We start from the raw sequence: 14167 nt of genomic DNA, 5'->3' as shown, positions 1-14167 counted from the left end.
ACAGAAAACAATGACGTTTCTAAAAGTATATGAAATGGATAAATCTAAAGTATTATTTCAAGCTTTGAAAAGGAAAATATATTAATACATTAAAATCTAAATTAATTCTAAAGAAATGCAACCATTGCAAATCCCTTTTAATCAGCACCTTATAAACTAAACTTTATTTTAATTATATATCTAAAAGAACAAGAATTACATATATATATATATATACACACCTCTTTTGAAATAAATAACAATATAAGAATGTAAATGGTTTTAAATGTAGGACATCATAAATCTCTATATAAATTTGAATGTTTTTTTTTCCATATTATGAAAAGTTTTTATTTAATTTTTATTACTTAAAATTACAAAAATGAACAGAGAATATAGAGTACATCTGGATCTATATAATACATTGGAAACTTTTCTTTCAGTACAAACACGTTTTATTTCCATTTGGATATATGGCGGGTTTATTCCTCTTCAGTATGCGGAGCAGCAGTCACACCTGTCAGGTAACACACACAAATCCTCCAGTGTTATTGGCTTCACTCTTTGCATAAATAACATTATACTGATAGCAAATAACTTAGGATCTTTTCTTCTGTTTCCAAGGAAACCACTCCAGACCTCTGATGGCAGCGACTCTCTCTCTCTCTCTCTCTCTCTCTCTCTCTCTCTCTCTCTCTCTCTCTCTCTCTCTCTCTCTCTCTCTCTCTCTCTCTCTCTCTCTCTCTCTCTCTCTCTCTCTCTCTGTGTGTTTCAGAGCATTTGTGATGCTAGACTGTAGACACACAGGTTGGGCTCAGTGAGAGCGCCTGTCCTGAGCGTGTGGAAAACTCATTTAATGAACAACAGAACGTGCCTGAGGTTCATTCTGCTCAGTGTGAAATACCTGTGTGATCATATCAGCATCTCTCTCTCTCTCTCTCTCTCTCTCTCTCTCTCTCTCTCTCTCTCTCTCTCTCTCTCTCTCTCTCTCTCTCTCTCTCTCTCTCGCTCTCTCTCTCTCTCTTTCTCTTACTCCCTCGCTCACTCACTGACTCACTCACTGACTCACTCACTCACACACACACTCACACACACACTCACACACACACTCACACACTCACTCACTCACTCACTCACTCACTCACTCACTCACTCACTCACTCACTCACACACTCACTCACTCACTGACTCACTCACTCACACACTCACTCACTGACTCACTTACTCACTCACTCACTCACTCACTCACTCACTCACTCACTCACTCACTCACTCACTGACTCACTCACTGACACACTCACTCACACACTCACTCACTCACTGACTCACTCACTCACTCACTGACTCACTCACTGACTCACTCACTCACTGACACACTCACTCACACACTCACTCACTCACTGACTCACTCACTCACTCACTGACTCACTCACTGACTCACTCACTCACTCACTGACTCACTCACTCACTCACTGACTCACTGACTCACTCACTGACTCACTCACTGACTCACTCACTGACTCACTGACTCACTCACTCACTGACTCACTCACTCACTCACTCACTCACTGACTGACTCACTCACTCACTCACTCACTCACTCACTCACTCACTCACTCACTGACTCACTGACTCACTGACTCACTCACTCACTCACTCACTCACTCACTCACTCACTCACTCACTCACTCACTCACTCACTCACTCACTCACTCACTCACTCACTCACTCACTCACTCTCACTCACTCACTCACTCACTCACTCACTCACTCACTCACTCACTCACTCACTCACTCACTCACTCACTCACTCACTCACTGACTCACTCACTCACTCACTCACTCACTCACTCACTCACTCACTCACTCACTCACTCACTCACTCACTGACTCACTCACTCACTCACTCACTCACTCACTCACTCACTCACTGACTCACTCACTCACTCACTCACTCACTGACTCACTCACTCACTCACTCACTCACTCACTGACTCACTCACTCACTCACTCACTCACTCACTCACTCACTCACTCACTCACTCACTCACTCACTCACTCACTGACTCACTGACTCACTGACTCACTCACTCACTCACTCACTCACTCACTGACTCACTCACTCACTCACTCTTTCTCCTTTTGTGTCATTCAATAGAGTTTCATCACCAGAAACATTCTGCATTTTTACTTTCTCAAAAAAACTCATCCTGTATGATTTCCCTGGATATCCCCCCCCCCCACCCCACACACACACTGCACTTTTTACACTGCAAACACACGCACACACACAAACACACACGCACGCGCACACACACACATGCACTGACACACACACGCATGCAGATACACACATACACTGGCACACACCCTGCACTCTATACACCGCATACTATCAACTATTATAGAAAACGGTATGTAAAAATGTTTTAACTTTTGTCAGCCTCAACAAATAATGAGTCAAGAAAGAGATTTGAAGAAGTGTGGCAGACACAGTCAAACGAACTGCATTATGGGATCTCACACAGCGGATGAATTCAAAATAACATAATAATTCTGCTACAACTAATTAAAAGGCTGGGGTCAGTCATTCTTTTAAAGAATACTTTTATTTAGTACGGATGTTACTTTCTATACACCAAATAATTTTGAATGATTAGTGAAGGATCATGTGACACTGAAGACTGGAGTAATGATGATAAATTCAGCTTTGATCACAGGAATAAATTACACTTTACTATAATCACATCGAAATCAATCGTAATAATATTTAAAAATGTGTTTTTTTGATCAATTAATGAAGCCTTGGTGAGCAGAAGCACTGAAAACATGAACTGACCTCAAACTTTTGAACAGTAGTGGAAAGGCATGGTGGAAATACATGCATTTTCAAACTCACCCATGTATGCTTTGTTGTACACTACACATTTTTGCAAAAGGTATTTCATGCATACTATATACTCAACAGCTCTTTACCAGAAGCAGGGTTCCCATACTTCTAGACCAATCAATGACGGATCCATGACTTTTTTCCCAACGAGTGATTTTTAAGTTGCATTATGATAGTATGATATCGCGAACACTGGCGTCTGCAGCAGCGGGACTTCAACAGCATGCAATGTTAATAAGTCCATTTATAGAAATGCCTAGAAAAAGTGCCTATGATGGAAAAAAACAAAAGCTCTAAAACATTTCGAGGGACTGACATTCTCTCTTGCCGACAGGATTCCAGTGGTATTTCTGGCACAGTTTAACAGTTGCCCTTTTCTCTGCCAGAACCGTTGGCCGAGTCTTTCTCTGTCTAATGGAAGAGTTATGACTGTTTAATCGAACCCTGCTGTCATACGGACCCTGCCACACTTAAAAACATCACTCCTGGCCTCGCCGCGTTCCTCGGGGTATGAATAAAGAAAGACGGAGCGTGTGCCAGAGGAGGAGAACGCATCCCGCTGCACACATCTGTGACCCAGCTTTACGGGCCTGCTTCACTTCTGGATGGGCTCTCAAACCGAGGCCATCTGCTGCTGTGATTTAATTAATAATGGAGCACCTTTGTGCTGAACGACGGCTTTCTGCGCACTTTAAAGCTCTGCTGGAGGACGCCGGGACCCTCGCCTCACACACTCCCCACTCTGAACATCTGAAGCACGCAGCAATTTAACCTTTCGTATACAATTTGAATAAAAATGTCATCAAAATGTGCTTAATTACGCTATTCATGCAAACATTTTATTAATACACAAAATATTATTATTATTAAAATGTAATAGAAATGTGTTTAATTATACAGAAAGAGAAAATCATGTTTAAAATGTCCTAAATACACAACATTTTGTTATAAAAATCATACGAAGAGTGAAAATCACACTGAAAAAAAGTGTACATTTTTAATCATGTATTTTTAATCATGTACATCGGTTCCACATGAATCAATTAGGTTAAACAAGCATAATTTGTTCACATAACTTCAGCATCATGGAATTAAGTAATTTTTAAGTAGCCCAATTGAGTAATCTCAAAATGATTTTAATATGGCTTCCTAACAACAGTGGTGTGCACGGAGGGGCTGGAGACCCTGCCTCTTTAATCGAATCACAAGCTTATTTTGTTTCAGCAATAGCACATAATGAACATGTCAAGTGCTATGAAATGCTCTGTCTCAGGCCCCGGCCACACAGAGCCAGAGCTTTCCCAATCCAATCTTTTTTTTCCTCGTTTCAAGAAATATCTGCGTCCACACGAGATTACCAAAACCGACTAAAAACGATGTAGTTTGCATGCCAGGCCAGTGTGTGGCGCTGTAATTCTGCCACAGAAATACACTAAAAACGGAGAAGAAGAGTTGTAGCTAGAAGGGGTATAGCAGTGGTCGGAGGTGAGGCAAAATCTCACAATAAAATAACAATAAATACATTTGCTACTTAACAGATGTGTTTTATTAATGCCTACACCTACCCCAACCCAAAACATACCCTTACAATAATGCAGATACGATAATTAAATGACGTGATATTGATGTGCGCATGCCCAGTGCCCGTAGTTGTATCCCTCGACTCTTCACCATGCCCGACGTAGTGTGATGACATCACCGTTTCAGAAAATATACGGATTCGCTGTACACCAACCCATTCTCAATCCCAAGGCGTCAAAAACCGAAGCATGGTCAAGTGCCTTCCGCGTCACAATAAAGACGCTAAAGGTGCCCCAAGGCGTCATGTTTCGACGCGCTGGGTGTTCCATTCATTTCAGTGAGAAACCTTTGGCGTCATACACAGACGCGCTGGGTATTAGTAATGTTATCGTCATGGTGAAACTGTATTAGTTTATAATTTTGCCATTATGACATGTTGGAGTGTGTTTTTCAATTTAATCAGCAAGCATAATTTTATTTACATTTATTTTATTTACGCTATTTAGACATGCTTAACATGTAACCCAACCCCATCCCATCCCTAAACCTACCCATTTGTCTGAACATGATATAAAACACAGGATATAGCCTGACATATACGACTGCATACACAAGTTATTCAAAAAAGTTAAATAATTCAAGTTTTCCGAGGCCAAACGATTGATTTGTATGAAGAAAATCCCCAAAAGCGATCAGCATCTCCATCCGCAGAAGATCATCAACAAACACAATCAAATTTCAAATAAAACCGCCCGTACTTCAGATTTCATAGTGAAATTCCATTGGCTCTCGTATGTCTTGTGATCAATTGCGTCATTACGTCAGCATTGATTGTAAAATGTCATTGGCTCTCGTGTGTCTTGTGACTGATCGCGTCATGCTCAGGAGTCTTTTGAATTATTTGAGTGAGATATGAATGAGTTCGTTCACGGGGCAGCGGGATCATCATTTCAGCGATTAAAACATCAAGATCGACTCTGTTCTTCACATGAAGACATCGTATGACTTCAGAAGACTTGGAATGCAACATGAGTTAATACTTTTATACTGCTTTGGTCAGTTTTTGCAATAAATACCTGTGACTGTACATTTATTTGCCTGGTATGTGTTTTATATTGTTTAGATATGGGTAGGTTTAGGGTAGGAGTGGAGTTAGTTGCTCCAAAATATAAAAGTAGCCTTTAAATATTAATAAAATCATGTCTGCTTTTATAAACGCAAATAATTAAATGCGTCTGTTTATGACGCCAAAGGTTTATCATTGTAATGAATGGAGCACCCAGCGCGTCGCAAAATGACGCCCAGGGGCACCTTTAGCGTCTTAATTTTGACGCGGAAGGCAGTTGACTATGCTTCGGATTTTGACGCCTTGGGAGTGAGAACGGGTTGTGTACACATGAAAACTGAAGATTGCAGTTTTCAGATTTATCCACTTTGGGACCCGGTTTCGGAAAATATCGGATTCATGCTTTCCAAAACGCCGTGTAGACGGGGCCTCAGTCCACATCCTAAGCAATCGCTCCGCTCTTCTCCACTATGGTAACCCAGTATAATTTAGTTACCCAGTTCTAATTATTCCAAAATAATTAAACATAAACACTGTTTAACAATATAAAGTCTCCACCTTATCTAATTTTGCCCAAAAAAACCCTCATAAAATAACACTTAAGTTCAGCAATTTTACTCTTCTCGCCAAGCCCCAAGCAAAGCATGCTGGGAACTACAGTTTGAGCAAAAATCATGTTGGAGTACTTAACTGGTTCACATTCACCCCAAATAATGTAATCTAGTAGATTGCACATTTTAGCGAAGTACATTAATCGAAAGCAAAGAAATCACGTTTAGAAGAGAAACACAATTGTGTTGTGTAGATCACAAATAATAAGATTAAGTAAATTGGACAATGCGTGTTTTCCTTTTTTCAGTGCATGTTTACAATATCAATAAACAAAAATAATACTTTTATAGGAATATAATAAACTGTGCTCACAAGATTGGTGCAAAACATGTTTTACATTTTATTAATAAACAAAGCAATACTATGAATAGAAATGTGTTAATTTATATGAAGAGTAAAATTCATGTTTACAATTTCACTATTATAAAAGATATATTGTTTTTCATAAAATGTGCTTAATTACACAATAAACACACAAAAAATGTGTATACAATTGGAAACCATGTTTGAGCATTTCATTAATAAAGATAAATACGTGAAAATAATTGGAATATCTGAAACGATACGATTCTCAGTTTTTACAGTATTGATACCAGCTGTGCTCTCCTCTCCGACCGAAAGCGAGTTGACACACACCGGCATATTCTCACTCAGCCCGGTTAACCTCTGAGCACGGCGAACGCGCGTTCTGCTGGACTTTTTCCTCATGACAGTGTGTAAGTGTTAGTGTGTGATCGGTCTGAATTTCGTGCGGGATTGCACATAAATTAATTCTACTAATCCCCGCAGATTTCGTGCTCACATCTGAAGCGCACACACAGAGCCTACCGTAATAAAGCCGCCTCTGACATGATACAAGTGCAAACATTTGCTTCTTTTTCCAGCTTATTATTGGTCAAATACACTCAAAAAAATGATCAGTGCACATCTGGAAGAGTATTAACATAAACACAGTGGCAAACAGTTCAGGAAGAACGAGTAACAGGAACAGTGTTTAGAATCCATGCATCTGTTAGTCTTAAAGGGACCGCAGTCATTTGTTATTCAAACTACAAAAAGACAAACGATTAACTGCTCTTGACTGATCAACTTGTGTAACTTTAATAGTTTCATCTGTACGCTATTGAATTTTTCACAAAGAACATTATCCAATGTTGTTTTAAATGTAATTACTATGCGTTTTTTTAATTCAGTTTCTTATCTGAATGTTAGACCTACCTGAAAAAATAAAGCAGTCTGTTTAATTTGTATCTTCTATTATATTGCATTTATTTGTGCTATTGTTTGTAATCTGTTTATTTGTTCTTATTTTATTACTGTTTACTCGTCTTTTTTAATTCAATTTACCATTCGAAATCAAGCTTTCTTGTGCTGTGTGTAAGCTATTGCAACACAATTACCCCATTGTAAAAAATACATTGAGATAATTTTAATAGTAATTGATCAATAATTGTTCAAATTAAAACGATGCCCAACCCTAAGGAACATGCTGGCCACATGAATTTTTAGTAAAAAATAACAATGAATAATAACAAGTTCTGTTGTAATATTAAGCATCTTATCTTTTTTTTTTTTTTTACTGTGGTATCGATTTAGTATCGATATATCGATATTTTAGTCTGGTATCGTATCGAAGTCATAATTTTGGTATCGTGATTTATTTACAAGATTCAACTCAAAACTCAAACCCACGAGGGGGGAAAAATAATAAGAATAGGGATGCACCGAATCCAGATTTTTGAGGTTCAGCCAAATATCGAATCCACTGGTTAAGATTCTGCCGAATCCGAAACCGAATACCAATCCAACTCCCATCCAGTCCATTATCACAGTAAACACATTAATGACACAAACAACGTCCACAGCAGTGTATTTTTAATTTAATTTTAATTTTAAAAAAAGGCAACTTTGTGCCAGGATGACTTTGCCGTATTGCTGTCTGTAGATTCCTTCATGCACAACTCTTATTCTCTCGGATGGGAAGTTCGGTTCTTTTCCGCGAAACGGTTCTTTCTGACAGTTTGTTTCAATAAACCGGTTAAAATAAAAAAGGATCACCGGTTCTTTTACGTCCTTACGTAATGACGTAATTTCTATCATACCGGCGGATGAAAATACATTCAAACCCATTCATATAAAGTATTTGTAATCAAAACTTAGTATAGTAATAATTATTATTGTCGTCATCATCATCTTGGATACGTTTTTTAATTTATGTTTTGCAAAAGCACTCAATACAGCCACTGTCGTGCAAACACTGATGTTTTACACAGATTAAATAAACTAACATTGACATGACATAAACTAACACAAATCCTTGGTTTACCCGTGCTCATATATTATCAGCATCCGTTTTCCGAGAGAAACAGTTCTGTTCAAGACGATGCTATCACGCGTGCAGTATCTCAGCTCACCGGTTCTCACAGCAAAACATGTCTCAGTTCAGTGAACTGTTGGAGTTACAACATATCCTTTAAGATATTCGTTTATTTCTAGTCAAAGGGACTGTCACTCATGTCAGAAAGTGAGTAACTATAGTAATTTGTGGGATCAGCGCTGATTTGAGACGCGAGCCGTTTAGAACGATTCAGTCCGATTTGGTGAACTGGTTCGACCGGATCACTAAAAAGATCCATTTCAAAAGAACGATTCGTTCGCGAACCGGACATCCAGCGGGTATTGTTTAAGGTTCTTGCCACCACGAGACAAATCGGCATTGCAAATTGAACATATAGCTCGACTTGAATTGCCTTCTTGTGACTGAAAGTACTGCCAAACAACACATTTTCTGTTCACAAGTTCCATTTTCACTCTCTCACAGCCTACTGCATTTGAACGGTCCACCTAGTAAACACGTTGTCATAATCAACCGCGGCATCATGTTCGACCAGTATCGCGTAGTGCAAGCGGGTTCGGTTCGGTGGAAAAAAATTCTAAGGTTCGGCAGAAACCGAACCCAGTCAAAAAGCCCAATATTCGGCTGAACCCGAACCCGAATCCTGGATTCGGTGCACCCCTAAACAAATACAAAACTGAACCAACAGAGATCACAGGGGACCGGGAGACGTAGACATTACAACGATCCGACCAAGACTGACAAACACAATGAGCTTATAAAGGGAAGAAATCAAGAGGGAACTGGTGGGGCAAATGAAACCAACAGTCAGATAACAAGGGGGAGGGATCAGACAATGACAGGAGCACATGCTCAACATAAAACCCACATGTGGACACAAGACAGGACAGGCATGTGACAGTCTCATCGGTTTTGAATTCTTTTAGCCAAAAGGGATGGGATTGAATTTCCTCAAAGTACGCCCAAGGTCACATGAGCGCTCTCTAACGAGCCGGGTCAGGGAAAGACGAGCCGCACACACACACGCCACCCATCTGATTTATACGCTGGCTATTTTTAGTGCCACCAATTAGCACAACTGACAGCGGATGTTACAACTGAGTCGCGTGAGGACAACAAGCCGTCCCCGTCTGATAGCCGTCTATCCAGCAGCGTTCACACTTAACACACATCCGCTTCATCTGTGTCCGCCTGTCATCTCGCTCTCCCCAAAACCACCTGGGTTTCTATTTCACCTGACAGCTCGTCCAAACACTTCCTCCTCAATTCATCACAAGTGCGGCAGAGTTTTCAACATGCCAGTTTTCTTTAAGGGATATTTTCCCCCAAAATTAATATTCACGTCATTCTGAAGATGTATGACTTTCTTTCTCACACTCAAAATGAGCAGCTTTTTCCATACTGCAGTTCATAATGCATAACTGTTTAAAAGATTCAAAAACACAACATAAAAGTATCATAGCGTAGTCAAACGGCTTGCACACAGTTTTTCAAACAGAGAGAGAGATTTTCAATATATAATGACTTCAATTTTTAGTGCTCCACGCACAATGTTATCATATGACAAGAAATATAGCGCACAAATCTTTTGTTTTTCATAGAAATGAGTCATACGGGATCAAAACAACACAAATACTAATTTTGGGGGAGATTAATATTAATATTCAATATAATACCATACAGTGCCTTGTGAAAATATCCGGCCCCCTTGAACTTTGCGACCTTTTGCCACATTTCAGGCTTCAAACAAAATGATATGGAACTGTAATTTTTTATGAAGAATCAACAACAAGTGGGACACAATCGTGAAGTGGAACGAAATTTATTGGATATTTCAAACTTTTTTAACAAAAGAAAAATTTAAAATTTGGGCGAGCAAAATTATTCGGCCCCCTTAAGTTAATCCTTTGTAGCGCCACCTTTTGCTGCGATTACAGCTGTAAGTCTCTTGGGGTTTGTCTCTATCAGTTTTGCACATCGAGAGACTGACATTTTTGCCCGTTCCTCCTTGCAGAACAGCTCGAGCTCAGTGATGTTGGATGGAGAGCGTTTGTGAACAGCAGTTTTCAGTTCTTTCCACAGATTCTCGATTGGATTCAGGTCTGGACTTTGACTTGGCCATTCTAACACCTGGATATGTTTATTTCTGAACCATTCCATTGTAGATTTTGCTTTATGTTTTGGATCATTGTCTTGTTGGAAGACAAATCTCCATCCCAGTCTCAGGTCTTTTGCAAACTCCATCAGGTTTTCTTCCAGAATGGTCCTGTATTTGGCTCCATCCATCTTCCCATCAAGTTTAACCATCTTCCCTGTCCCTGCTGAAGAAAAGCAGGCCCAAACCATGATGCTGCCGCCCCCATGTTTGACAGAGGTGATGGTGTGTTCAGGGTGATGAGCTGTGTTGCTTTTACGCCAAACATAACGTTTTGCATTGTTGTCAAGAAGTTAAATTTTGGTTTCATCTGACCAGAGCACCTTCTTCCACATGTTTGGTGTGTCTCCCAGGTGGCTTGTGGCAAACTTTAAACAACACTTTTTTCTTCTTGCCACTCTTCCATAAAGGCCAGATTTGTGCAGCATACGACTGATTATTGTCCTTTGGACAGAGTCTCCCACCTCCGCTGTAGATCTCTGCAGTTCCTCCAGAGTGATCATGGGCCTCTTGGCTGCATCTCTGATCAGTCTTCTCCTTGTATGAGCTGAAAGTTAAGAGGGACGGCCAGGTTTTGGTAGATTTGCAGTGGTCTTGATCTCCTTCCATTTCAATATTATCGCTTGCACAGTGCGCCTTGGGATGTTTAAAGCTTGGGAAATCTTTCTGTATCCAAATCCGGCTTTAAACTTCTCCACAGCAGTATCTCGGACCTGCCTGGTGTGGTCCTTTTTCTTCATGATGCTCTCTGCGCTTTAAACGGACCTCTGAGACGATCACAGTGCAGGTGCATTTATACGGAGACTTGATTACACACAGGTGGATTCTCTTTATCATCATTAGTCATTTAGGTCAACATTGGATCATTCAGAGATCCTCACTGAGCTTCTGGAGAGAGTTTGCAGCACTGAAAGTAAAGGGGCCGAATAATTTTGCAATTTTTCAGTTTTTGATTTGTTAAAAAAGTTTGAAATATCCAATAAATTTCATTCCACTTCATGATTGTGTCCCACTTGTTGTTGTTTCTTCACAAAAATTACAGTTTCATATCTTTATGTTTGGAGCCTGAAATGTGGCAAAAGGTCGCAAAGTTCAAGGGGGTCGAATACTTTCACAAGGCACTGTATCTGCTGTCATATAGTGCATGATCACCAGTTCATCAGTGTACATTATTCTAAAGAAAACTTATCTTTAAAAAAAAAAAGAATTAAAGTTGCTTGGGCATTTTCTGCTCAAGCAACCAAGAATGCAAGGACAGGAAAAAAAATACCATTATAAAAATATATTTTTTCACAATTCAATAAAACTGGGATTTGAGTCCTGCCCTAAATCTCTAAATGAAAATGTGCCAATTTTCACTCAGAAATTGCTGGTAAATTAAAAACACTTTTTTTTTTTTTTTTTACAGTGTTTCATCTAAACCAAAATAAACTGAAAACAACACCACCACCAATAAACTGGTGTGAAATAAAGTTAAATACATTCTTGATAACACTTTGAAAAGTTGGGTTCTGAAATCCACTGCCGCTTCAATATACCTAAATCATAATCATATGGAGCTCACTAACAGGGTTCATTGTAAAGCATTACCTGTGAAGGCTTATATTCATCCACAGAGCCGAAGCACAGCCAAAACAGCGTTCTTCCGCAAAACACATGCAGCATTATTTTTTAAATACTAGAGGACTAAAAGCTACATAGTGTACCTATGAAGATGATGTGAAAAATGCACTTTTTAATTTAAAGTATAATCAAATAAAGTTATTTTCAAATAAAGTCATTGTGTGTTTGGATGCAGTTGCACTGTTTGATATGCATCACGCACATTTCATTCATATACAATGACACTTCATTACAGCGCAGTGTGACATTGACAGTGAGTCGTTCCGACATTAATATCCATCAAGGGTTCAATGCAACCACATGTTCTGCATGTAAAACTGCAGGCCGCTGAACTCCTGACGAACATTCAAATGATTAGCATGACATGAGCGTCTCATTACATGAGCAGTGAAGCTGACAGGACATTGAAGTCATTCAGCACGCTACAGTACTACAAATATTCCAATAGCAAGATTTAAATAACTTCAAAAGCATCAAGGGACATGTATTAAGTAAAAATGTGTGTGTATGTGTTTTGGTGATCACTCACAAGGAAGGGTCGTGTACAAGATCTTTGAGGTTGATCCCGCTGCGGTCCTCAGCAAGGTTTCGAAAGCAGCTGTCACTTACTGAAACACAAACAGAGAGATATACATGCTGATAAACGGACACGAGAGGAGAGAAGAGAAGCTTATACAAGCTGTTTAAATAAAGGCAGATATATATTCAATATGCAGATCTAATAAACATATGAGATATGTTCACTACCATTCAAATGTTTGGGACAGGAAGATTTTGTAAAGAATTTTTTTTTTTTTTTTTTTAATGAACTTTAAATTGATCAAAAGTGTCAAAAGTGTCAGTAAAGAAATGTCAGTGTCAAATCCTCATATATAAGAATGATTTCTGAAGGATCAGTGACACTGAAGACTGGAGTAATGATGATAAATTCAGCTTTGATCACAGGAATAAATTACACTTTACAGTCCTTATAATATTTCACAATATTACAGTTTTACTGTATTTTGGATCAAATAAACACAGTTTTAGGGCAGTACACCAGTAGGACACAACCCACCATATTTCAAGTGACAGGACACCAAACTGTAAAAACAAACATTGCTACCCAACCAAATATTCTAAAGCTAAGCATAACTATAAAGCATAAATTTACAATAGAATTAACAATAGAAAAAGTCCATAACCTTTTTATATTTATTCATTTACCTGACTTCTAAGATTTGTGAAAGTAGTAAAATGAAAAAAATAAATAAATAAAACAGTAATAAATATGGACATGTCTTATTATAGAAATTACATACATTGTAAATGTGGGTTAGTTCAAATAATTAAAATCATGTTACAGAGATTATTTTACTATCATATTTTCATGTGTAAACGAATCCCCCATCCCAAAAATTAAAATGATACATATAAAAACAATCTTTTATAAAATGCTATTGCTTTTTTAAAATCAGAAATGACATTTCTGCTCTCAAACATTTTATACATTTTAGGAAGTATTTTTTTCTGACATCCTACTGTATGATTGTTAAAACTAGTAAAATACTGGTATATATATATACACTGTAAAAAAATTGTGTTGGTTTTTGTTGGTTTAACTTAAAAAAGCAAGTAACCTGGTTGCCTTAAAAATTTGAGTTTATTGAAATTAAAAATTTGAGTTGATACAATGAAGGAAATGTGTTTAATAAATAGAAACTCCAAATATTTTTGTATCTGAACCACAAAAAAAATTGATAAATCATAAAAAAAGCACAATTTGGCTGCGTCAGCAGAAATAAAACACACACAATTACCCAATATGCTTACAAAATCTTTTAATAATATTTTAATAAAGGTTGTCGAATCTCAAAAAATGTTCATTGTATTAACTCAAAATTTTAATTTCAATGAACTCAAAATTTTAAGGCAACCAGGTAACTTTTTTTTGAAAAATGTTTTTACAGTGTACTATTTGTATTG

General features: G+C 38.3%; 1 protein-coding gene across 7 annotated transcripts in view; it reads right to left on the bottom strand.

Annotated features, from left to right (window-relative positions):
* gphnb (gephyrin b) overlaps positions 1-14167 on the bottom strand; it is a 113751-nt gene that overhangs the window by 68879 nt on the left and 30705 nt on the right. For all 7 annotated transcript variants that reach the window (XR_010898137.1, XM_067418209.1, XM_067418211.1 and 4 more), the window contains exon 2: positions 12732-12810. Coding sequence is in view for 6 of the 7 variants with exons in the window: in XM_067418209.1 (XP_067274310.1) it covers positions 12732-12810 (79 nt within the window). In the remaining variant the exon portion in view is untranslated. The remainder of the gene's footprint in view (positions 1-12731; positions 12811-14167) is intronic.

Source organism: Pseudorasbora parva, chromosome 15 (genome assembly GCF_024679245.1).
Source record: "Pseudorasbora parva isolate DD20220531a chromosome 15, ASM2467924v1, whole genome shotgun sequence".
NCBI lineage: Eukaryota > Metazoa > Chordata > Actinopteri > Cypriniformes > Gobionidae > Pseudorasbora > Pseudorasbora parva.
This window is presented reverse-complemented; position numbering and strand designations above follow the sequence as displayed.